Here is a 27,978-nt window from a genome sequence, read left to right on the forward strand (position 1 = left end):
TAAGGGGGCCCTAAAAAGGTGGATATTGACGTATGGTCAAAATACGTCCCAAAACGTCAGTTATATGACTTTTTGGGATAAGACTGTGTTACTATAGTCTGTATACCTATGACTGTTTTGTAAAACATACCACTAATAGTATCGCGAAATTTGCAATAGTGAAAGTGAGGTTTGGCAGAGCTACTTCAGTGACCTTAATCTTCTAATAAAGGTGGTCACAACAACTGCATCTAAAATTATTGGGGTTCCACTTGAACTGCTTCAAAACATTTACTGGAAACGCAGCACTGAGAAGGCAAGAAGGTATTTTGCAGGATTCTAGTCACCCTACACACAATCTCTTCTCCCACCTAACACCAGGGAAACGTTTGCAGAGCATACCAACACACGCATCACATTTCAGGGATAGTTTTTATGCTCAGGTAATAAGGCTACTGAATGATAGCACAAGATGAAGGAGGTTTGAGGTTTGAGCTTAGTTACTATTTTTACTGTGCTTGGATGTTTTAATGTTATTTATAATAGTTATCATTGACTGGTGCTGAACTGAACTGTATGCCGATTGGCCGAACACACGCAAAACACCAGTATTTTTTAAAAAAAAGCTGTGTAAAATTGTAGCCAATATATTTACTATAACTTTACGAACATGGAAAACTGTGATAGATGGTCCTGCCAACCTTTACGCTACAGAGAAAAGAAAGTATAAGTTACTAAAAGTCTAAATCTAAAAGTCACAACAACAAGCACAGCTTAGGTCAATTGAGAGTTCCTACTGGTGGTGCAAACGCAACCAGGGAAATGTTCCTAAGGGAACCATTAGTTCTTGGAGAAACACCCTAGTGGCCAGTTCCTAGAACTACCCAGTGTGAAAGCCCCTATAGTTTTAGGTAGTTCAACGCAGAGTACTCCCGAACCCAGAGTCCTCCTCCCATCCCAGGTTGGGAAAGGAATAGTTAGAATTAGGAGATGGGGTGGTCAAAAGATGCTGGAAAAGTGTCGTGGAGTGTTGTACTGAATGTGCTCCTAATGTATTAATTAGGTTAATATCTGAAAGTGAACAAATCATAGACTCTTAAGTATTTTACTATTTAAATCCAAACAGCATTTGTTTGCTTTTTTTTTTTTTTTTTTTTTTTTGCCCAGGCAGTGTACTATATTACTGTAAAGAACGATTATGTAAAAAGTGTCATACATATACATTTGAAATGACTATTATTATGCTAACATATCTATCTCCTGATATTATCCTCTTTGGATTTATCTCACGCTAACATTAATGAAACATTTATTTGGTATCATCTTTGTCCTCTTGTTGTAAACTTTTCTTGAGGTGAACAATATGTAGAGGAGATAAGGGCATGTCATCATGCATATCAATGCATTTTCTTGTTTTTCTGTATTCAGATATTCTGATTTAGTCTGCATGGTGATATTGTAGCTCTTTGTCCTCAATAAATGCACCCTCATTGCTCTGTCCCTTTATTCTGTGCAGTGTTAACAGTATAGATTTCCTCGTATTTGCCTGCCTCAGTGTTTTTGTCCAGGGTTGTTGACATGCACTGGAATTCAGTTTTGAAAGTCCTGGATTGGCCTTTGAATGCACGATAGCACAACCTAAAACATATGGGACATATATGCACCAACTATTCAAACAATACGCCTTTGAACACTTGCAGGATAAATTACAAGCACAATGTAATAATGGTATTATATGGATTATATAGCCTAATACAATAAATGAAACATACTTCAATTTAATTATAGTCGTGTTAGGATGTAATAACTTCTTAACATGATTATTAAGGCCAAACATGTTTGCGTAAGTTGTTCCTATATTTTTTTCTCTTAAAATTTGTGTTTGTTTAAATACATTTTATAGCCTCTCTGTGACTATAAAACGTCTTGGATGGTAATACTGAACTCCAAAAGATTACAAAAGATTCATTTTTTTTTTTTTGGTTCCCATGAAGAAACAGCTTTTAAATCAAATTAAGTGTTTTTTTGTGACTTTTATTTTTTTTTAAGTTTTTTTTTTATATATAAAAATGCATATATATATATATATATATATATATATATATATATATATATATATATTGTTTGCAAAGTATACAAATCGTTATGCCTATGGAGAGTCCCCACAAAGGTAAAAAAAATGTAAAAAAATATGTGTGTGTGTGTGTCAGTGTATGTGTGCATGTGTCTAAAAGTCTATTTTTTATGGGCAATTAAACTTTGAAATCAAAAATGTGTAAACGTATGACAGATTCACAGGTCTGCCATTAGTAATTAATTGTAATTTGAAACCACCTACCGTGAGTTAAAATATTAAATATATATATATACACTGCTTGCGAGAGAACATATCAAGCAGAAACTTTTTTCTTTAACTAGACGCACAGTGCTCACTGCATTGCTAATGAATGTTTCTTTGGTTTGTGTTAAATAAGGACAAGCAGTAGGCCTAAGTGAAGTTATGGAATAAAATTCCCAGACCGTAGAAATGCAAATCTAAGAGTATTTGCACTTGTATTATTAGATTCATTGAGTTAACAGCTTCAAAGTTGAAGAATGATGCAACAACAAGGCCACAGAAAGAAAGAAAAACTAATTTCTGTCGTAGCAACTACTAACCTTGAATAATAAATTTAGATACTGGGACAGTTATATATGCATATGATTTACAGATGAGCACGAATTGTTCAAGTATGCGACAGAAAATGGCAACTCTTGTTTTGTTACAGGTTTATTTTTTATCATTATGTCTTATAATGCATTTATAAGTTTTCATTTTGCCTGTGTTGGTGTATTATAATGGCTCTAACATGTTTTCAAAAGTTTTCTCTCTCCACAATATATCTCATAATTTATTTGATCACAACTATCGCAGAAAACAAGCATTAAATATATATATATAAGTTCAGTAATGTCACTTAAATGACAATGAAGATTACCTATTAATTGTCATTTAAAGGGCACCTATTATGGAAAATTCACTTTTACATGGTGTTTGAACATAAATGTGTGTTGGCAGTGTGTGAGCAAAACCACCCTAGAATGATAAAATTCCACCCAGTGTTTTTTTTACAATCACAATAAATCATATGCACTGTCTCAGAACGAGCTGTTTTTTTATGATTTTTGAGCAAATAGTCTTTTCAGTCGATGTCAGCCAATTCAATAACAAATGCGTCTAAAGTTGTTGTCATCGTAGGATGTCTGTGTATATAATTTAAACCTTGTTTGTATAGTGTGTAACCACACGTTTATAAATATATATATTTTTAAAGATATTGTATTAAAAACCGCATATATGTTGTTGTTCTGTAAGTTAGCCATCTTCTCACATTTGCCACAGAAGCACCAGTATGACAAGTAAACATGACGCCACAGGTTCCTCGCATAAATGTAATTTCGCTTGTAAGTTACGTAGCAAACTTTATCACAGAATGTGTATGTAACATTAGTTTAAAAAAAAATGCGCCAGCGTTAGTGTTTGTGTCTGTGTGTGTTGCTCCACCATACTTGCAAAGAGGACGCGATTACAACGCTAAAGTACATAAATGTATCAAATAACCATACCGAGACGTACTGGTCCATTCTCATTTGTGTTTATTCTGCCGGAGTCTCTTCGTGCTATTTATTTATTCCGATTCAAACATACGCTGAATGACAGACAAAACAGCGCGTCTCTCACTCTCCCCTTCTGCTTAGACCGACTGCCATAGGTTTCAAGTTACGCCCTCATCCAAAGGCAGGGCGAGGATATGCAGCTCATTTGCATTAAAGTGGTATGCCTCAAAACAGCTCATTTTCAAACAGGCCCCAAAATGACATTTTCAAATGGTTATAATAAATTAACTGTGGGGTATTTTGAGCTGAAACATCACAAATACATTCTGGGGATAACCGAGACCAATATTACATCTTGTAAAAAGGGGCATAATAGGTGCCCTTTAAGTGAAATTACTGAACTTAAATACACAAGCTTGATAAAAATGGTCATTCTAGAGCAAAATTTCAAATGGCACTTAGAGGCTTTTGCATCTGAACTCTTCACATATATATACATGTATATATATATATATATATATATACCAATACAGAAATACCAAGGTAAACTGGGGAGCACATTTTAAAAAATGTCAGAGAAATATGCAATTAATGCCAACCCAAAGAGGGGGCACTTAGAAAACACACACATATGACCTGAAGGAATGCATATGGAGAACACTAGGGTTTCCAGCCACAGGTGGAATATTTCAACCCCAGGGGTGCCAAGGTGGCTTGCCAAGGGAAAGACACATGCTCAGGGAGGCTTACAGTGGAAATACACTTATGGGGGTCGCTCAGGGGAGGAACCATGCACACGGGATGCACCCAGCCAACGCACAGGCAATAGACACTGGCGTCGATGCCAGGAGTGCTGGAGGAACTCAGGGCTTTCGGGAAGTACTAGTTGGTTGTAGTGAGTACATGAGAGGACACAGGCTCCACTTGGATATTATAGTATCTGGCGAATGTGTTGGGTGACACCCAGCCTGCAGCTCTACAGATGTCTGTTAGCGAAGCGTCATGTGCTAGATCGCAAGAGGACGCCACACTTCGGGTGGAGTGGGAAGTCAGACCAGGGGGGCACGGTTGACCTTGCTGTTGGTATGCCAAGGTAATGGCATCCACTATCCAGTGAGACAGCTTTTGCTTGGAGAGAGCCTTTCCCTTCAGCTTCCCACCATAATAGACAGAGCAGGTCTGAGGTCCTAAAACACTCCGTTCTGTCAACATAGGCGTGGAGAGCAAGTACTGGACAGAGCAGTGCCAAGATTTGGTCTGCCTCCAGGGGCAGCGCTTGCAGGTTCACCACCTGGTCCCGGAAGGGTGTAGGCACATATCCAAGGCGGGGTTTCAGGATCATGTGGGAGTAAGACGGCCCAAATTCCAGGCATGTTTCGTCAACGAAGAATGCGTGCAGGTCCCCTACCCTCTTGATGGAAGCCAATCCAACCAGGAGCGGTGTCTTCATTGATTTTCTTTAGCTCTGCTGATTGCAAAGGCTCAATGGGAGCACTCTGCAGGTCAGTTAGAACCACTGAGAGGTCCCAAGAGGGAATGAGAGGAGGGCAAAGAGGATTCAGTCTCCTCGCTCCTCTCAGGAACCTGACAATCAGGTCAGGCTTCCCGGCAGACTTACCTTCTACCGTATCATGGTGTGCGGCAATAGCGGCAACGTATACTTTGAGGAAGGAGGGAGACAGCCTTCACTCCAACCCATCTTGAAGGAAGGAAAGCACGACACTGATCAAACATCTCCAGGGGGTCTTCTCGGCAAGAAGAGCACCACTTGATGAAGAGCTTCCACTTCAACGCGTAGGCATACTGCCAGTAACTTGAGGCAATAAACATGCTAAGGTCTGCTAGACCTAGGTCCTAGCGCTAGGTTCTGTCCAGGAGCTGGCAGCAGCGTGTCCATCGAGCATGGCGCTCCAGCCTGTGGTGGGACTGAGTGGATGGCGGGGACGTCAGGGCAGAATAAACCTCAGTCTGCTCATGGGCAATCTGTTCATGGTCCTGGGAAAGCATGGCCGTCATCTCAGGATCTAACTCGACAAATGCCATATGCACACCCGAAAGTGGCAGCTCTGTCGAATCTTCACTTTCTGAAGATTCTAGCCCACCCTGTGATGCTGAGATGGACAACAGATCCGATTATGGAGCGTCAAGGGAAACCCATGAGGCATTCGAAAATACTGTAGACCCGGACGAATCCCCTGAACACTCGCTGGTTGTGTCACTGAAGAGGGGGGCGTGGTCCATGGACAAACAGTCGGCAGTTTGTTCCACACTCACCTCAGGTCCCCCTGGCCACCAGCCAAAGTAGCAACTCACGTGGAGAGTGTTAGATCGGGGTGTGGATTAGGGGACTCTCACTCTATCGAGATCATTGAGTCTCGACCGTAATGACGCGATGGTCACATTCCCACGGGGAGAACGCGAGTCATTCAGAAACGCTGCTCTAGCGTGATCAAGCCAAAGCATGCAGAGCAGAGAATGTGCACATAAAAATTGGAAAAGAGTGGACCACAACCAGAAATGCACTTTTTAAAGACAGGCGAGCCATCTTTAAAAAGACGTGCTGTTTACGAGCTCTTTTTTGAGAGGAGAAAAAAACTGCGATGTTGAAGTGAGCAAGGAGAAACACACTCATTGGCAGGCAATGTGAACTCACTGCAGATCGCTGTCACACCAACACCGGAGAGAGTGGCTCGTCTCATAGTGTCAAGTCAGAAATGAATGTGGAGTGAAAGGGCCAATCCCAATTCTACCCCTTACCCCTTCACTTTCCCCTTCCCCTCCGTTTTGCGCGTCCACGTGAAGGGGTAGGGCTGTCCCAATTCTCTTTTGGTTGGAGGGGGAGGGCTAGGGTGAAGGGCCAGATAGCCCTTCAAACGAAGATTTTTCGGGAGCACACTTCCAACGAAGGGGTATGAGAAGTGTCACTGCTAACCCAGGCTGGCTGCCCAAGCAACAAAGGAGACCCATAAATTTAAGTATTTGTGGCTTTAATAAGTATTATAACGACAAATAATGATTTGCTTTATGTTACATTCAATATTGTGTTCATATTTACGGTCAGTTTCTTCACAGAAACGTTTGTAAAAATATCGCTAAAATTACTGTAGTTTGCTAACGATAGTCCTGCAACATATTTTCGTCGTCTCCGTTGTTTCCTGCGAACTTCACAAGATGCAAGAAAATAGCTGTAACCCACGCGACTGAGATAACTGCAGCTGTCGACGGGATCTTGGAAGTTGTGATAAACATCGGCGCATATCCTGTGACGTAGGCGCTAGCGACGACTTATAATGACGTTTAACGGAGGCGTAGTGGTGTCCCATTTCTTAGGGGAATATTTTCACCCCTACGCATTGCCACTCTGTTTCTAGGGTCAAGCGGAAGGCGAAGGGGTATGGCTAGGGGAAAGGGAAGGGGTAAGGGGTAGAATTGGGATTGGCCCAAAATATACTCTTGGCTCCAAAATGCAAAATGAAAACAAATCTGCATGTTGCCATTATACCCACCCCATGAGGTAAGGCGGAAATACACTATGCAAATTCCGCAGATCCATGGCATTTCTTTGCCATTGGCTCATTTGTATACTCAAAGTCGATAGGCTTTCTAATCGAAACCCCATTCGTTGTCATCCGACGTAACTCGTAGTGACAACGAAATATAGAATTACGTTTTCTAGTGTTTTGGATTGTGTTGTACAGTGTATCACCTCCGTGTTTGATGAAGTCTTGAGTTTGTCATGAGTTTGTCTTTCATCAGAGCTTGATTGAACAGCGTCAGTCTTCTTTGTCTATTTTTAAACCAGGCAATTGGGTCTTTACACAGAAGTTATTTGAACAGTTAATGAGCTGTCGACAGACTGAGCATTTAAGAGGCTGATGAATATTCATCAGGCAGTGTGCAGAAGCGTGGAACACAAACACTGATTCACTCATGTATGACAGCATGAAAACTGGTGACAAATGGGATGAGAACAGGTGAGATCTTTGTCTCGCCTGTGAAATGGAAATGATGGATGTGACCAGAGGTTTTGTCCCTATTGGGAATCACACGCCTCGCACGACTCTTAACCTGCTAAACGGTTTAGCAACTGCAAGTGTTTCAGTGAGATTTCATTGCTGCTTTTCCCCTTTTTTTTAAAGTCCCCGTGAACCGGAAGTTGCAAACGACTTTTCTCCAGTGTTGTGACGTATTTCGGAGAGAAACGGAATACTAAATGAGGCAAAATAGTGGGCGTGGCTTTTTTTTATAACTAGCACCTGATTGGATCTAGAACGCAAGTTTACACACGCTGTCAATCAATGCTCGCTCGGCGCTCGCAAACACACAGCAGCTGTCAGTTGGAGGGGTGTGTTTATGAATGTTAAGGAGACGCCCAAACCGTAAAGCCTACGTCATCGGGCAAGGTCCTCCAATGAAGAGGGGAGGGGCATTTTCAAACTTTGATTAAAGATTACGAAGCCAAAAATTTTTTTTGTGTGGATTGACTTGCATGTATGAATTGTTCACCACAAAACGATCAATTTAGGCAAACAACGTAAGTATGGTCAATTTTGATTTCATAGGGACTTTAAGCAACAGCCAATTCAGTATTAAAGTTTGTTAGGTGTTAAATTAAGTTAAATTTGAGCTTGAATATTATATGAAAATGTACCGTGTTATTTTCATATTTAGAATAGTGCGTATTAAAGATGTATAAAAGCAGCTATATGCTTAATCAACCCGGTCTCATCCCAAGACGTCATATAACTGACGTTTTGGGACGTCTTTTGACCATACGTCAATATTCGCCTTTTTAGGGCCCCCTTAAACGTCGGTAGATGAGGTTATGGGATCCTAACTCTACCCCATACCTAAACCTAACCCGTCACCTACCTGACGTTAAAGGTAAAGCGTCAGTTGTATGACGGCCCGGGATCGCCATCTACCGACGTTTAAGGGGGCCCTAAAAAGGCGGATATTGACGTATGGTCAAAAGACGTCCCAAGACGTCAGTTATATGACTTTTTGGGATGAGACTGTGTTAGCTTAATTTGTTAAGCAGTTCTATCAGGGAGAATAACATTTCTTGACTGAACATGTTTATGTTTCTGGCTTGTCCTATAAAATAACATGCACAAAACCGCTTGTAAAGCAGCAAGCTGTTTTCATTCAAATCAGTGCTATTCCCTCGTTTCCATAGTAGAGCTTAGTCTGGGAATTGAGTGGCTTTAAAGACTTTATTGTGTTTTCTTGGTGGTGTGTTCACACACACACACACACACACACACAGTGATTACCTTCCCCTTGGAGTATGTCACAAGCACACTTGGTCGTTGAAAAATAGTGCTTAAGCTGTTAGGGAGCTCTAGTCGGTTGGTCGTTGATCAGAATAGAATCTCCCAGACTGTCGTTTTTCAGCTTAGCTGATCATATAAACCTATTTCAAGACTTCAGCATCGCTCTTGTGTCACCATTGGTGCGATCATTTCAAAAGTGTCAAGACGCAATGAAAAATTTGTGCTTAAGTGAAAACAGCATGGGGAACATTTGCCAAACAAATGTAATACAGCAGTTAGAGAAGACACCAAGACAAATTGTTAACACTTTACAATAAGGTCCATTTATTAAACAATAGTTAATGTATTACCGAACATGAACTGACCATGAGAAATACATTTTGTGTCTGTTTTTGTTCATCTTTGTTTGTTTGTTAGTTAATAATAATAAAATTAATAATTAAAAGCTGTTGATTTGATTGATGCTAGTTCACAGTGCATTAATTAATGTTAACAATATTTTAATACAGCATTTGTAAAAATGCAAATTAACATAAAAAAAACAGTTTAAGATTAACAAATGCTGTATCAGTGCAGTTTATTTTTTGCTAATGTTAAGTAATGTAGTTAACTAACGAACCTTATTGTAAAGTGTTACTGAAAAATTGGTATTGGAAGATACCAAAGTAAATCATTTTTTGCTTTTAGTTTACTTTTATTTTACTTAAATATTAAGTAAATACAATATATCATGTCACAATATATCACAATACAAAAATAGTCGATGGTGACAATATATGTATAGAATCATGAATATTTTTATTCTGATGTCATCGTTGTCCTGTGCATTTGGCTTATGTCATCTAACTGACGCTTTTGACCATGCTTCAACATCTGACGCTTTAGGCACCCTTTAGTGTCAGTTATATGACGCTATCCTAGTGGTCTAACTGATGCTAAAGGGTGCCGGATGTTGAAGCATGGTCAAAAGTGTGAGTTAGATGAGGGATGAGAATGCGTTGTTATAACCCCCAAGTAATGTGTCTGGAAGTATCGCAATAATATCAGTTCAGTATCGTGATTTGTATCGAATCATGACATGAGGGTATCGTTACACCTCTAGTAAATACTAAATATGTACATGCAATGGAGGCCTGCTAGTAAGACTTTTCCCTAAATCAACATATTTTGTTGATCCTGGAACATTATTTCTGTCCAAAAATGAAGTCCAAATTCTATCACTAACCTAACCCATAAGGTATCTCTTTAAATAAGAGGGAAATTATAGGTGAATAACCCTGATGCAGAAGCATATAACCCTGGTTGTAAGCCTACCCTGGTGAAAAAAAAAAAGAAAAGAAAAAAAAGCTAAGTATACTTTTAGCCAGACTAATTCAGTATACTTTAGTGTGTTCATGATAATACACTGCAAAAAATTTGGAGTAGGATTTACTTGAAAAAACCTTGCTAAACTTTCTCACTCAGAAAATGCTAGTAAATTTATAAAGATTTGCCAAGTAAAAACCTAAACATATTTATCAGTAGCTTTAATTAGAAATCTTTAAGTTAAACTTACTTGGAATATGGAATTAAGTAAACTTTCCAAAAAAAAAAGTAACTTTAACTCGGCTTGTAAAAGTTTGTTGAAAAAAGTTTGGCTTGTTGATTAATACCGATTTCCTTTGCCTTTGTTTTACATTTCACTAAAACAATAATCTTGAATTTTATTAGTCATTTATAGTATGTGCTTTACTTAAAATATCTAAGTAATTTATATATACATCATGTCAGACATTAAGCCTTATGTGAATGCAAACACCTCAATACTTGGTAGACAATACACAATGGCGGTAACATTTGATGGATCGTTTTTGTGTTTGAATGTGTCATTTTGAGCAAAAAAATTTCTAGAAATGTCACAAAATGGCAATTTACCAATACTGACAACAAAAATCAATGATAAAACAGTGTAAATACAGCTGGAAACCAGTGAAAAATGAGCCTCATTAATTATTCAAGGTCCAGTGCATTATAAGAACCCCAGTATCAGAAAAGTTGAGTAATTTTTACTTAATTTTATTGATTTGATATTTACACTTTCATTTATACTCGCTTGAATTAAGTACTGATATGGAATTTACTTAGTTTTTTAAATTCTTGCCTGAACTAACTTTTTCAAGTAAATTACATTGGGTTTTTTCATTAGTATTTACTTCACCAAAAAATCATTTTTTACAGTTTAATTTGTTAACAAATATTTTTGGCGTTTTCACCTTTTATTACAGTAGCTAGACTGGAAGTGAGGTCGGGTCTGCCGAAGCACATTTCGGTCACTTGCCCATGAGGCTACCGTGGTGTGTTATATATGATGTCTTCAATAAGAAATGTACATTATTAGACAAATAAAACTTAGTAAACTTGACACAAACTGCAAACTTGTCCCTCAAATCTGATTGGTTTATTGGAATATTGTTTGCAGGATCAACAAAGACGTTGATTTAGGAACATGGTGTACTCGAGAGGCGCACCAGCAACTGATGTTGGAGGCTGTGGTCTTTAAGATCCTTGCCAGCATACCCACCTCCCATGCTGGAAACGCTACTTCAAATCCTGCTCGGAGGAGTGAGAGTAGAACTGGAGGGGTTAGATACACATTTATAAATAATACTGAATAATTATTATAGCATTTATAAATTATAAATTCCATACCCAATTCAACTGTCACTATATGTTCCTTCTAGGCAACAAACATGTTTTGCAATTGCTTATGACACACTGTCAAAATAAATTAAGGTTTACTTTTAAAGGGCCCTATCATACACCTGGTGCAATGCAGCAAGTGTTTTTTTGCTAGTTTCAGCCCGACACAGTTTTCATTCGGTCTTTCCAATTGCAAATTGAGCCATGTAAATAGTGAATCCGCCATTTAAAGGGAATGGGAGATGAGACTCTGATTTATTACACGTTATGCCCACACCGATTACTCATTAAGAGCAAATGGACAACCCTTTTAGACCATGCGCTGGGAGTGCCGACCATTTTCCCTTGTGGATTCGGACACGACCTAAGTGCACTTGCACTGTGAGCTTTAGCCCTTGCACTTTGATTTTTAAAATAGGGCCCTATGGACACTTTAAAAAAGTATGTTGCAAGTTTACTCACTAACAAATTTCAATAATTGAAAAACCAACAAAAATGTTTTTTTTTTTTTTTTTTTTTTCTGAGGGCAGTTCTATGGAGAAACACACAGTGCACCATGCCTGAAAGAGATTTTTAAAATTGCTTTGTGAGTAAACAACCTCTTATATTCAGCTCTCTTCTTTGTGGACATCTCAGACCCTTTGACCACTATCAAGTAGTTCCCAAAGGCACGCTTCTGCTGAAACAGCAGGAGGGTGTCAATATAAGTGACAGGTGCTCTTTGAGTAACGCGACCAAGGACTGTTCATTGGCAATGTGTATGTCATCATCATCCTTAAGGTGATGCACCTGCTCTGCTTGCCTCATGCAGCCATCCGTGGACAGATCTCCTTTAATTGCCATCCAGCTGATTGATGGATCACAATGGGAGAGTGTGTTACACCGCGCTGCGGAGAAATTAAAAATGGACGCCCCCACCGTAAACACTGGCGAATGCTGATAATTGGCTTCAAATTAGCTGCGCAGACAGCGGTATTGACAATACTGAGATTTTGATGCATCAGTGTTGTGAAAAAAAAAAATACCCAGAATCCAACTCTAACTCCCTAAGTTTTTTTTTTTCTTACTTCTCACTCTATATTTTTTTTGTGTAGGTTTTCCATTTATGTTGTAACTCATGAAGTTGAGTTCATGCTGAGGTGCACTTCGTTCCCTAAAAGTATGACTTTTTTTTTTTTGTGAAGAAAAAGTAGGTCTTCATATTTTTGAGTGTGAAAAGAAGAGTAGGCAAGTTTTGGTGTAAACTACCATGTCCTACAGGTAATTGGGTCTTGCGTAATGAACCTGGTCTGCGTTTCCCTGGTCTGCGTTTTTAACAATTGCCACCAATGGTCTCAACCATCAACTTGGGCTGACGATGCTTTTGGGAAACACAGACCAGGCTGTCGCAATGCGTTTCTGAACTGGTCTGTCAATCATCTCATCACTGTTAATGTCTTCAAGTACACACTCCATATTTCGGTTAATTTAATTTACACTACAATTCTTCAATTGTTGTGACCTGTTTCCCAAGCCAAGATGTTCATTATTTAAATGCATCGTTGCATCATGCCATCAGAACCAAACTTGCTGATTTATAATTATTTTTACTTTTGGGAGAAGAGGCTAACGCCAGACCCAATTCTCATTGAGAATTTACGAATGCCCGGCACCGTTTATTGGGTGCTAAGAATGTCTATCACGCACATCCTGTATGTAGCTCATAGCCAATCGTTTCAATTAGAAGAACACAAGTATTAAGGACAGTTTAACATAGATCTTGAAGTTGTTATTTGCATTGGAAATTGTTTGCGCTTGTACTTCACAAGTTAAAAAAATAATAAAAAAATTAATTTAATGACTAAAGTGTCAACAACTTTAATTGGGTACGTGTGCACAGCTGAAAGTTATGCTACTAAGGCAGTAGCTGTATTGATATTGAAAAGCAACACAACTTAGTGGCACTGTGACAACTACAGTAGGTAGTCTACAGACATAATGGCATTATGATATTAATAAATACCACTTGGCTAACATGTCTTAGCACTTTGCCTTAGACCTTTTTTCTCCAAATTTTTCGGATCTGACATGGCAAGCACATTCAAACACCAATAAAAGGCGTATATATATATATCAGATGCAAAAGCCTCTAAGTGCCATTTAAAATTTTGTTCTAGAATGATCATTTTTATCAAGCTTGTACATTTAAGTTCAGTAATTTCACTTAAATGGCAATGATACTTACCTATTAAATGTTATTTAAGTGAAATTACTGAACTTAAATATACAAGTTTGATAAAAATCATCATTAAAGAAGAAAATGTCAAATGGCATTTAGAGGCTTTTGCATCTGAACTCTTCATATATATATATATATATATATATATATGATTAAAAGATCATTTGTATTCTATTGCACACTAAATAGAGCCAAAATACAATTTTCCGAGATTAACCCACTATGATGCCCTCAAAAGACTCTATGAGCCATGAAAAGACTCCATAAGCCATGAAACTTCAAGACTGATTTCATGTTTTTTTAAACAGTGCGCTGCACAACATTTCTTAAAGCTTAACACACAATCAGAAAGAATGAACTTAAGACTTAAACTCTGACGTCAGACTACAGGAACATACGCATCCACCAGCGAGCGCTTCTCAAACGCGAGTGTTTGTGTGTGTGTGTGTTGAGAGAGAGTGAGGAGGAGGCGATGTATGCGTCACAGCGGAGAGAAAGTGCGCTTGTTAAGAGAAGAATCAAACCCCAGTAACTGCACAGACGGAAGAGGGGATACACACTCGGCATATCACCAAACACCACGCATCGCGTCGCCGTTTGGGACATTTTTAAACGATCGTTCGAATGAATGCCGGAATTTAAAAAGCTGACTTGTATCTCTTGATACACAAAAAAAGGACCATTCGACAAGAGAAGAGAAGAGTGACAGTTCTGGCGATCAGAGCAGTTCTCCAAGTGCGTAAAACAGAGATGTTGGAGAGGACGGACGCGCATCACTCGACTTAGATCCACGCAAAAGCTACAGATGAACTGGGGAATTCTAAAATTTTGCAATGGGCGGTGAAAGCTCCAAAATATCAAATATATCATTTCCCTAAAGTTGGCATCTATTAATAGAACGGATTCCTTTTTTTTCTGACTCTGTGAGAGAAAAGCGCGGCAAAGGTGTCGGTTGTTGCATGGCAATAGAATGGAGATGTGGTGTGGATGCTGAAGGCAGTCAGGATGCTGATGCTGAGAGTTGCGTGGGCTCTAGCGGGAGCGGCGATCTGCTGTTTTCTCATCATTTTCATCCACTCTCGCTTCATACGAGACGGTAAATGTGTGTTCATTATTAATATGCCGCATGTTTTATTTAGCTCGGAAACCCGCAACTGTAGGGTCACTTTAGGCTGGTTGCCTGGTGATTCGTAAGAGGAATATTGCAGGATTAATTTCTGTATTTGTTGTTGTGACAGTGCGCAGTCATATCCATATGGATATGGTGGATGCGTTTACTGAAGGAAAAACAAAAATATTGCGTTCTGTTTTGGACCCATAGGCTAATATTTGTCAGATGATATTAATGCAAAACTGACTTTTCTCTTACTTGATTTGGGTTTTTATTTTTTTATGTATTTATTATGATCTCATCTTCAAAAGTGTTAGATTGTGATAAGGATCGCATCAGATGGTGCTGTTTTTCAATAGATGGCACTACAGTCTATCTGAAGGGTAAAGCTGAGGTCAAAAAGTGAATATTTTCTCTCGAGATATATCTTCTGTGGATCTAAATTAAATTGGTGGCTTGTATCTAAAGTCCATTGTAAAGTATCATAATGCCACTTTATATTGTGTCACTTCAGTATACTATATTCTGGTTCCATCTAAAGGAATTTAAACACAAGATAGCACAGGGAATTGGGTGTTAACTATATGTTTTTAATGAATTATTTTCTCAGAGAATCTAAAATTACTTCATGTGGTAACATTTCAGTTCACATCAAAAATATTATGTAACATGATTTAATTGGCATTTTTACATTAGGTTGCACCAACAAAAGTTATATGCATCAAACTTGCCAATATTATAATATAACATAATATAATATGAAATAATATACGCAATTTCTCCCTTTTGATATGCCTAATAATATATGAATATGTAAATAATATTTTAAAGGAGGCCATAATATATAACAAATAAAGTATTATTATAACGGTTACAGTTACTCACAATAACTGATTATAAGATGAAATATGAGACATTTTAAAAGCATAATGATTTAAAAGTATAATTTTATATAAAGAGGCTTAAAGTAAAGTGTTAAACTGGAGAATTTTCTCTCTTTACTAGATCTATAGGTTTAAACAATATGTAATTTATTACCCTTGCAGTATTGACATGTTTGATGGCCCGATACAAAGCAGAGCAGTTTCAAATAAAACTGCTTCACACCGCATGCAGTTGAAGGGGTAACGTGTCAACATGAATGCTGAAAGGTGAGAAATGGGAGCCACACAGACAAGTCAGCTAGATACCGCTGCTTCACCTTTTCCACCCTGACACAGTAGATATAGGATGTCCTTTTCAAGAGACATCTATCCTGGCTTCTGCATGTGCCTTAAGGGAAGACAAGAGCGGTTTGTTTATAGACGAGACAGAAGGTTAGCTGGTTTCTCTTCTCAGCTGTGTTTTCAGCCTGTCCTTGTATTCTTGATGTAAATATAAAGATCAGTCTGAGAGGAAAGATGCATTTTCGTGAAGCAAAAGTTAACCATCCTTATAAGTGATGTCAAAGCAGGAACACACATGTACACACCATATAAGCTGCCTCAATGCCAAACCGCCTATGACCTCAACCCTATTCAAGAACAGTGTGTTATGACCTTGCAGTGGGCAGTTTACTATTGTGAATGAAAACACACATGTATTGACATGATGACATATATGGAGACATTTTTGTTGTTGTTGTTTTCTGGATTTACTGATGTTTTGTGAAATAAGAACTTGCGTACTCTTAAAGGATAAGTTCCGTCACATTCCAGAACCAATGGCAATTTGGTGAAAACGACATCAAAAGTGATGCTTAAGAGCCTGGATCGATTTAAAAAAATATCAGAATAATGATTTACATTTCTTTTTGTATTAGATTTAGAACAACATGAGATTGTGTGAAGAAAGACAGATTTCCTTCTCTTTTTATCTAAACTAAATTTAAATAATGGTATTAATTTAGGTCTGTTTTTCACATAAAAGTTTAGAAGACTTTGAATGTAGTGTTTGACTTTTTGGAGTTCAACAGAAGTGGTTACAACACAGTCTCATCCCAAAAAGTCATATAACTGACGTCTTGGGGCGTATTTTGACCATACGTCAATATCCGCCTTTTTAGGGCCCCCTTAAACGTCGGTAGATGGCGATCCCGGGCCGTCATACAACTGACGCTTTACCTTTAACGTCAGTTAGGTGACGGGTTAGGTTTAGGTATGGGGTAGAGTTAGGATCCCATAACCTCATCTACCGACGTTTAAGGGGGCCCTAAAAAGGCGAATATTGACGTATGGTCAAAAGACGTCCCAAAACGTCAGTTATATGACGTCTTGGGATGAGACCGGGTTGGTGGTTACTATAACTGTCACCTTATGGAGCTTCATAAAAGTTATTCAAAATGTCTCCTTTTATGTTCCTCAATCAATGAATGAATTAATCAATCAATCAACCAATCAATCAGTCAACCAACCAATCATTCAGTCAACCAATGATTCAGTCAACCAACCAACCAACCAACCAATGAATCAGTTAACCAATCAACCAATCAATCCAATCAGGATTTAAAATAACATGGCCAACTTTTTATTTGTGGGTGAACCATTCCTTTAAGATTCCCACTCAAGACAAGCATTCAGACCTTCGTGTACTGACAAAGACGTCTGGAACAGAAATCATGGCCAATGATTGGACTCAGTACATTACGTTTCAACATTACGTAAGATACAATATGCCCAGCATTTGTCTGATTAGCATTTTACATTTGAGCCTTCTCGTCCATTCATTGCAAGGGCATACTTTGTTGGGACTCTGTTGAAGTAAAGGAGACACAGAGGTGAGAGTACATTTGCTTCGGCTGCAAGGTTGTAAGGTGAGGTAATTTATATTAAGAGGCACTGAATAAACTCCACTGACCACAGAAATAATGCAGATGAGCTCAGGGAGTCATTGGGCAGTCCTTTGAAATAAAGTGGTCCTCAAAGAAAGTGGTCCTTCAGTTGAGGAAAATCCTTGAAATGAGCATCAACAGCATCAGTTTTGATGTTACATTGTGTTTCACAGTGGTGGACAGGAATTCGCGATATGTTTTAGGGGAAATATGACAATTATGGACATAATATATGGACATACTGTAACATATACAATTGACTTATCTTAATCAACTAGTATAGTCAATATTATACATTATATGCAATATCATTACTGTAATCGTGCTGGTCAGTCACAATATAGAGCAGTCAGATGTTTCACATGATGTTCATATGGAAAAAAAACACTTTATTTTACAGTCATGTTCCATAAATACATGCATTGTACTTATTATATTAAACTGGGTAATAAACGTGAACCTGTAACTTTAATTTTTGCTAATAGGTTGCATGAATAAAATGTCTTTAACCTACAGATGTCAACTACAAAGATAGCAATGCCTTCCAATCAATTTGAGCCCCAACTTTTTAAAATACACACTCAAGATCTTCACTTGCTTAAAGGTATATTGTAAATTGAAAAACTAAACAGTTAAATATTTCAAATCCAGATCTGAAATCCTGGATAACATTTTGCTTATCAAACCAAGCCTGACAGCAGTATCCCCAAAAGCAACAGTTCAGGAGGCCTTGGTGATCTGAAATCCCCAGTGGTGTTTGTTTGCTGTGACGATGCACTGATTGCATAATTGTAGTGAACATACTGGTGAACAGTAGTGCAATTAGCAAGTGTCGGTTGTCTGGCTGGCAGATGGCAGGCTTATTCATCTAGCGGCCTTTTTTTTTTTTTCGAAGGTGCTTAAACTAATAGTGTGGAAAGATTTGGCAATTTTGCCCTGGAGTGGCACCTCAGTCTGAAGAGGCTCTTTAGTACTACTCAACACTTAACATGCTGGAAAATACCCTGCAGTGAGAACTTATGAATAGAGTCATCGCCATTGTGGGGTGAAAATCCTCTCTTTTGTCAAACCCCAAACAAGCTGAGAGGCAGAGTCTTTTTCTCAAGGACTGCCAGAACATAGGTAAGAAGTGGTGCCATATAAATGTGTCAAACATGAGAGATTTAACACATTTATTAAGGGGACAACCTGGTAGATTCAATGGCCAATGCCTGGCTGTAATTAAAGAAAATGCATCTTCTCACAAATGTTCCTTTTAAGCACCTGCTATATACCTTTATTCAATACAAATCTGCATTAGTAGGCTTGCCAACAAGCACTTTCTTCAATGTCAGAATTATATTTAAAGGGATAGTTCACCCAAAAATGAAAATTAGCACATGTTTAACCCTCAAGTCAGGTGTATTTGACATTCTTCTTTCACATTGTAAAAAAAATATTTTCAAGATTTGTTATCACAACATATTTTCTTTTGTCAAATCAACTTTATAATAATTTATTTAGTTGAGATAACTTATTATTTTGAGTTTCTGATGGTTAAATTAATCTCCTTCATTGTATTAACTCACTTTTTCCAGTTCAATCAACTTAAAATTTTAAGGAAACCCAGGTTACTTATTTTTTTAAGTTAAACCAACAATATTTTTTACAGTGTAGTAATCACAACATTTTTTTCTTTTTTCAAATCAACTTAAATAATTTATTTAGTTCAGATAACATATCATTTTGAGTTTCTGATGGTTAAATTAATCTCCTTCATTGTATTAACTCACTTTTTCCAGTTCAATCAACTTAAAATGTTAAGGCAACCAGGTTACTTACTTTTTTTAAGTTAAACCATCAATATTTTTGACGAATGCAATCTGAGTTAGCTTTACAATGGCAGTGAATGGTCATTTCTTTTTTGAAGTCCATAAAAGTACATCTATCCATCATAAAAGTGCATCTATCCATCATAAAAGTGCTCCACACGGCTCTGTGTTTTTAATAAAGGCCTTCTGAAGTGAAAGGCAAATATCCATATTTAAAACTTTATGAAGTCAAATAACTAGCTTATGAACATAATGATTCCACTATGACATGTGGAGCACTTTTATGATGGATGACTTGAGGGTGAGTAAATCTTGGGCTAAGTTTCATTTTCTCATAATGCCTTGTGCCAGAACCTCCGTTACGTGACCAAAAGCCTTTGTTGCAATTTGTTGGTTTGCTTCGTTGGGGACATTAAATTCAACATTTTAGTTCGGTGTTTTACACTTAAATGAACTAAATTAATAACTAAAAAAAATGATACATCACTGAACTTAAGCTGGACTGTGATGCTTTTTTCTTCTGGAAACAAACATTTTTTGCAGTAGTTTCCTGTTATTTCTGTAAAGCTGCTTTGAAACAATCTGTATTGTGAAAAAAGCGATATAAATAAATGTGATTTGACTTGAATAGACATTACATTGTAATAACGATTCCTGAAATTGTACATAGGAGTTTCCAGAAGGGCTGATAAGCAGCATAATCTCTTCTTCGAAGCATAATATTTCAATGTGTAGGGTTCTCCATCGCTTTCAGTAGTAACGCTTTCTTCCATGTCAGAATTATATTTAAAGGGATAGTTCACCCAAAAATGAAAATTAGCACATGATTTACTCACCCTCCTATATATAAAAAAAATGAAATAAGAAATGACCATTCACTGCCATTATAAAGCTTGGAAGAGCCAGGACATTTTATATATATTTATATATATATATATATATATATATATATATATATATATAACTCAGATTGCATTCTTCTGAAAGAAGAATGTCAAATACACATGACTTGAGGGTGAGTAAATCATGTGCTAATTTTCATTTTTGGGTGAACTATCCCTTTAAATACAATTCTGACATTGAAGAAAGCGTTACAGATCAAGACACATTCAATTGTAAAAGTAAACGTTATTTTATAAATCAAATGCTTTCATGGCTATTTAAAGCACCTAACACACTAAGCACACTTACTCTAAACCCACTTCTCAACTATATTAAACACGTAACAGGCAAATAAAAGTACATTCATAGGTATTTATTGCATAACAACTCGTCTTGCATTCCAAGTTTTCTAAAGTCACACATGCCATTTTTTTTATGTAAAGAACAGAGTGGATCTCAAGGTTTTAATGGCTGGAAATGGTGCCACTCCATGAACACACACAGTCATATCTCATTCAAAAGATGTGACTGAAGTTGTATCTGCCTGCCTGTTTATATTATATTATATTATATAGAAATGGTTAGGTTTAGGGATACAGTATGTGATGAGTTGGGAGTGAGAATGTGTTGCAATATCTGATCGTGTTAAAATGTCTTCTACTGGTTTCCCAAGTTTGCTTAGTGTTCGGCGATTTGTAATGCTCAGCCGGGAAACAAAGCCGTGTTTAAAAGTTTCAATACTGCAGCAAGGAAGTCTTCAGAGTTCATTGCTTGAACCCTGGATTTAAAAGTTTGTGAAATGGCACAGAAGCTTCAAGATATCAAACGCTTTATTTGAGGCACTTGGATGAATTTTAAAGAGATGCGTTCACAAGTTTACCGACAGGATATGTGAAAAGTATTATTTTCTGAGCTTGGCTAACCCTTCAATTTCCCAAGTGAGTCCCAATGTTCTCTTACATCTATAGTGGAAGGTCAAGAAAAGTACTTTAATGAGAAGGACATATCTGTGGCGTATGCAGTTAAAGGATTAGTTCACTTTTGAAAAAACTTTTGCTGATAATTTACTCACCCTCATGCCATCCAAGATGTCCATGTCTTTCTTTCCTCAGTCGAAAAGAAATTTAGGTTTTTGATGAAAACATTCCAGGATTTTTCTCCATATAATGGACATCAATGGGAACCGGATGGTTCAAGGTCCAAAAGACAGTTAATAACTGTTTCAGATGCAGCTTCAAATGTCTTTAAACGATATCAGACGATGAATAAGGGTCTTATCATGCGAAACGATCGGTTATGAATCAATATTTTGATTCTGTACTTCCGGCTACGTCGCCCGTGACCTTTTGAACGTAATTACGCATTACGTGACGTTACAAACACGCCTCAGAGAATAGAGCAAGGCTAGCATTTGTCCTTAGAAAAGTTACATTTTTGGAATAAGTTTTGAAATAACCGATCGTTTCGCATGATAAGACCCTTATTCATCGTCTGGTGTCGTTTAAAGACATTTGAAGCTGCATCTGAAACTGTTATTAACTGTCGTTTGGTTCCCATGTAAGTCCATTATATGGAGAAAAATCCTGGAATGTTTTCATCAAAAACCTAAATTTCTTTTCAACTGAGGAAAGAAAGACATGGACATCTTGGATGACATGGGGGTGAGTAAATTATCAGCAAAAGTTTTTTTCAAAAGTGAACTAATCCTATAAACATTCAAATAATCAATAGTTTGAAATAGCATGGCGGTCTGTTATTGTAGCGACATGTACCCATCAAAATGATGATGACTTTACATGTCAATCAGACCTCCATGTCCTGACAAAGTGTGGCGGTCCTTGGCTGAATGCAGGTGCTAAGAAAAGGTCTGGCTTCACGAAGATCCCTCAAAGTAAGAGTGACCTCAGTTGAAACTGTAATAGCATTTATTGAAAGAGTAAATTTCTGATTGTATCCCAGCCAACACACGCACAAAATCCCCAATCAACACTAGTAATTGAGTATGATCTTGCAAATCCGTCAATTAATTTACATGAATTATTCGTATTCATCTATTTAACATACGCATAGCTTTTTGATTTATGACCTTAGCTTGCTCATGGAGAATTTGTGGTTGAATTATCTCACTCAATTCACTAATGCTACTGATTCCTATGCATTAGCATAAAGCTGGTCAGTTTCCCATAGCTAAATGTAAACCTTACTCAAGATAAGAAGCTGAACGACTTATTTAATACAATGCTTGCTGCCTCCTTTGTCGCCTTTGGGTTTTGGCTTGCTTAGTTGGGGACTCTTAATATTCAACAATATTGTTGAAACCAAGGAAAGTTGGATCTACTCTTCCTGTTTTAGCAAGATAATATCTCTTTAAAAATACATTACAAAGTGGTTGCTCCAGTTCATTTTACATGTTAGGCTATCCGTTTTGCTTGTTGAAGCCATTATTTCCCTTGAGAATGCAAAATCTATAAGTCCATGCCCCAACTGCCGAGTTAACATATTTGTTACACATAAAGTTGTTTATGCAAGCAGTATCTGATGATGCGCTTCCTACTGATTCATTGATTGATGGATGGTTTCAGTTTGATAGATGTACTAATTGGTGTACATATAAAATATCATGCTATGTTCATTTTATGTTAGATAATAGTTTATATAGTTTAGTTTTCAAGATTGAAATACAGGATTTGGACCAAATGCTTAAACCAAATAAGAATGGGAAGCCAATGCATTGTGATGCATTCATGATGTTTCATCAAAATTTGCCATGTATATATAAGTGCCATGAAGGTTTGTTTATTATTATTGTTTTCTCCAATTTTCCCCCCTCTCAGTATAATAATAGAGGTATTATTCATTGAAACTTCGACTGTCGTTGTGGGCAGTTTGTGTTGAAAAGCAATCATGGAGTTATTACTATCTCCCGACTCGTAGCAAAACAACATCCACTTTGTCTTCCATCGCATCATGATTGGTATTCTTATTTTCGATTGAAAATGGAATTAAAGGCATTCCATTTAATGAATACCTTATAATGCAGGGTGTCACATTCCTTTAGCCTTGCATCTTTGAATAAATTGCATGCAACTAACAACACAATGGCAAAAAAAATATTTTTCTGTGAGCCGTTAATAAAAAGAAGGAAAAGCAATAGTGCTTTCTCTGGAGAATGTATTCATTTACACTTATATTTCTTTGCAAATAATGATAGTATTGGATGCTGTTTTTCTACAAATCTAAGCAACGTGATATAGAGGACACCAGTAAACCTTCATTGCATGATCAAACACTTGAATGAGACGTAATCAGTATCCTTCCAGGAAATATGAGAAAACTTAAATGAGATCATGTTGCTGTTTTACTGTGCAAGAAATAATCATGTTCCTTGTCATTTGCTCACCTCAGTTGACTATAAAGGCTCTTAGTTACTGGTAAACAGTGTAGAATTAGGGCTGTCAAACGATTAATCGCGATTAATCGCATCCGAAATAAATGTTTGTGTTCACATAATATACAGTATGTGGGTGCACTGTGTACAATTTGTACACACATATGCTTGTATATATTTAAGAAATATTTTCATGTATATACTGTATATAGATCTATATATAATTTATATTATATATAAATATAAATATTTTATATATAAATACTATTTTTTTCTTAAATAAACATGCATGTGTGTATATATATATATATACAAAATAATTATACACAAAGTATAATATATATATATATATATATATATATATATATATATATATATATTATGTAAACACAAAGTTTTATTTTTGGTTGTGATTAATCATTTGACAGCCCTGTAGAATATTTCTTTTCTTATTTTTTTTCTTTTTTTTTTTCTTTAAAGTTCCAGTTCAGTTTCTCAATTCAGGGGAGCAAACAGGAATTTAAGCTTAATTAACTGAAAAAGGGTATATTTTATTCAATAAAAGGGTTGTAATTAACCCTTATGCTGCATTAGGGACATTTTTGGTCTTTTGCAGTTTAATTTCTTTGACCATTTTGGCTGTTTTAATGCAAATGGTATGAAATTTGGCAAAATTGTGACTTTTTGGATACATGTAAAAAATGTGATCCCATTTTGCAAAATATGTATAACACACACTGTGTAGATCAAATAGTAACACTCAGCACCATAAAGACCAAAAATGGCCCATTGAAACCCATTAAAACGTTGTTTAAATCTGAGGCTGTCAGTAATACATGAAACATGATTTATGCACAAACATCCTTTCATTTTGAAGCAAAAGCATTATATTTGCATTATATAGTGTATTCCACCAGATGACGTCACTACATATTTATTCCCTATGGGTGGAAATGCACCTTATTTTAGGCAATAGGCAATGTTTAATAGGTGGCCATTTTTGGTCTCTAACGCGCTAAGTGGGATTTTTTGCAAAGTGGGACTGTGATAATCCAAATCTAAAGTTTTCTCTTTGCATTTAGTTTATTGAAAATAATTGAATTTTTGTGTTTTTTCCTCTTATCGATGGTTTCGCAAACAGAACTGGTAATTAAAGGGTTAAAATCCTGAAATTGAATACATTTTTGGTAGTTATGATGAGGACTGATGCTGGTTAAAAGATTTAACTTGGTAAAAGTGGAAAATAATAATAATATATAATATTTTAGGCAATGTTTAATATGTGGCCATTTTTGGTCCTTAATGCGCTCAACGGTGTTAAAAATCTAATGCAGCACAAGGGTTAAATAATACATATAAATGAATACAAATAAATATAATATTTGTTTTGATAGGCTTTAGGAAGTTGGAAATGTTTAGGAAGTCAACCAAAGCATGGCTTACAGTTGTCTGGACACATTAAACTAAGCTAAAATGACACATTTGAGCTTTAATTAAGCATAATAATTATATAAGCTAAGACATTTTGTGTCAATTCATAGGTAGGATACCACAAAGAAAGCTATAGTTCCTTTTTATTGCAAATTCATCCTTCAATATATATCAAGCTCATCAACAGACGATAAACATAAAACTGCCCTTTACCTAAATCTCATTCAGAAAAGAAGTGGGTGAAGCCTCCATAAAACTAGCTTGCCGCTGGCAAGCATTCAGTGATTTGACTCCAGTATACCTCACTGGGATTGCTAGATCTGCGGAAGAGGAGGACAGACTTCCCAATGGCACAAGGCCAATTAATCTTTCTCTCAAACAGATTTTGCACTTCATAACTCCCTTTGTAATCAGTTGCATATCATTTTATGTTACTGTTTACGACTGTCAATTGCGGACAAATTCATAAATGCTTGATATAAATGAAGCTGGGATTTACGACAGATCTGAGAATGTTTCTCAAAGGTCAGGGACCACTTGATTTAAATAGAGACGTGGAGAGCTGTCAAACAATGTAGCAATGTTAGCTCGTTTTAGATTAGCAACTTTAGAATGGAATAATACACTTTTAAATATAAATATACTTGTATTTAATACTTGTAACATACTTGCAACTTGCATTTTATCCAGTTTTTATGGTAGTCTGATCGAATAATAATTCACGATGAAGCTAATAACAACTGTGTGGTTGATGGTATTTTTCCAACCCGATCTCACGACCAAGTCGTACGAATTCGACGAATGATTAAAAAGTGGCTAATTCGTAACAATTCATACGACCTCACACGTACGAATTAATACGATTTTGCTAAATCGTACATATTTTACGAATTGGCCAATTCGTATGAATTCGTACGAATGACCTACCCCTGACCCCGCCCCTAAACCTAACCATCACGTGGGTTTAGACAAATCGTAGGAATTAGTACGAGAGAGGTCGTACGAATTAGTACGAATTAGCCACTTTTTAATCATGCGTTAAATTCGTACGAATTGGTCGTGAGATAGTGTTGTATTTTTCTCTCTTGAAATGAAAGGTGAAGTCAAGCATGTTGCATTTTGTGATACTTCTGTGCAGTAGGCATTGATTGGATGTGACATAGATGTTATTTATACATAATACATGCAAATATAGTTAATGCAGTCGCAGTATTGTAATAGGTAATGTGTGATTCTGAAAATACAGTAGCATATGAACATGTACAATTAGAATGAGGTGATAAATGTAGCTGGCCAGGAGTTTGTCTTTTTATGGCCCACCTGCTGTTTCAGAGATTTTTTTGTAAAATATTAAGTGTTCATTTATTTTGCATGGGCCCACATTAGAAAGTTCCTAAAATAACATTATATTTAATTTTATTCAGTCCCTTAGTTCACTTATTCACAGTGCATCGATTTTTAATGATAATTAAATGATTTTTCGCACACTATCACAATTGGGATATGAATCACAGAAATATGTTATATCACAGGCAGAAAGAGAAAAGAGGAAAGATAATTGAATAGAAAGAATAACGTTATTTATTCAACAAATGAATTTGCCGGGTTTGCAAAAATTTTGCCCGCTGAACAGACAATAAATTATACCTTTGGTGGCTTCATAAGCCCAAGGATAATATTACGACCAAAAGATGTGAGAAAATGCTAGAGTTAGGCAGCCGAATCGCTCATGTTTGCATTAGAATGGGTGCTGGGGAGGAGAGATACATGGAGGTCCTGTCAGAAAAATGTGATTTAAACATACATTACACAACACACACACACACACACACACCTGTTTCTCAGCATTACTATGTATCAGCGTTGGTTTCCACATCTTACATTCATAGATGGATAGATACTGCAGTGATGCCCTGGGGAAAATTCCAGAAATTTATCTGTACTAGGCTGACACACACATTTATTTCGCTCAAACATATGCACATTTGTACTAACTATGACACAGGGGTCTGTCAAGCAATGTGAGATACTCTATCGCCCCATATTTAAAGATTAAATTAGTAAAGGCAATGAGTTACTGACAATATTTTATGAAAATTAGGGGGAAAAAAGTATATGTATATATTATATTAATGAGATTTTTGAATTACGATGATGAGAGTTTGGGGTCATGAAAATTTCACAAAGCCTGTTTCTATTTTGGAGTGTGTGTGTGTGTGTGTGTGTGCGTGTGTGTGTGTTGTGTGTGTGTGTGTGTGTGTGTGTGTGTGTGTGTGTGTGTGTGTGTGTGTGTGTGTGTGTGTGTGTGTGTGTGTGTGTGTACATATATATATATATATATATATATATATATATATATATTAGTGCTGTCAAACGATTAAAATATTTAATCGCGATTAATCGCATTATTGTCATAGTTAACTCGCGATTAATCGCACATTTTTATCTATTCTAAATGTCTTTTGATTTCTTTTTGTTACATTATTTTTTTCTCATTTTAATGCTCTTATCAACATGGAAAAGTGGATTGGCTTGTTTAGTGCAAATGTTTTTTTTTTTAATTATTATTATTGAAAATAACATTGGAATAGTGCTCAATTTCACATAAAGATGAAAAAAAATAATCTCTCACACAATGTAACACTGTCTATCAATAAAAGGGTGAAAGAAATACTGACGAGCAACTTTTTAAAAGTAAACTTTCCATTCAGAATCTTAGGGTATCCATTTCGGCGTCTCGCGCTCGTCATCCACTCAAAACGTAACGTTACTATTTGGCCGGCTCGCAAGCCGAAAC

At 36.8% G+C, this 27,978-nt stretch overlaps 1 protein-coding gene across 2 annotated transcripts in view; it reads left to right on the top strand.

Moving 5' to 3' along the window:
• tafa5a (TAFA chemokine like family member 5a) overlaps positions 1–27,978 on the top strand; it is a 165,390-nt gene that overhangs the window by 50,198 nt on the left and 87,214 nt on the right. Inside the window, exon 1 of one of the 2 annotated variants that reach the window (XM_039655403.2) lies at positions 14,200–14,845. The exons of the other annotated variant lie outside the window; for it this stretch is intronic. Coding sequence (XP_039511337.1) covers positions 14,737–14,845 — 109 coding nt within the window. The 5' untranslated portion in view covers positions 14,200–14,736. Of the gene's footprint in view, positions 1–14,199; positions 14,846–27,978 lie in introns of those variants that run through there. 2 annotated transcript variants of the gene reach the window in all.

This window comes from Pimephales promelas, chromosome 24 (genome assembly GCF_988280905.1).
Source record: "Pimephales promelas chromosome 24, fPimPro1.hap1.1, whole genome shotgun sequence".
Lineage (NCBI taxonomy): Eukaryota > Metazoa > Chordata > Actinopteri > Cypriniformes > Leuciscidae > Pimephales > Pimephales promelas.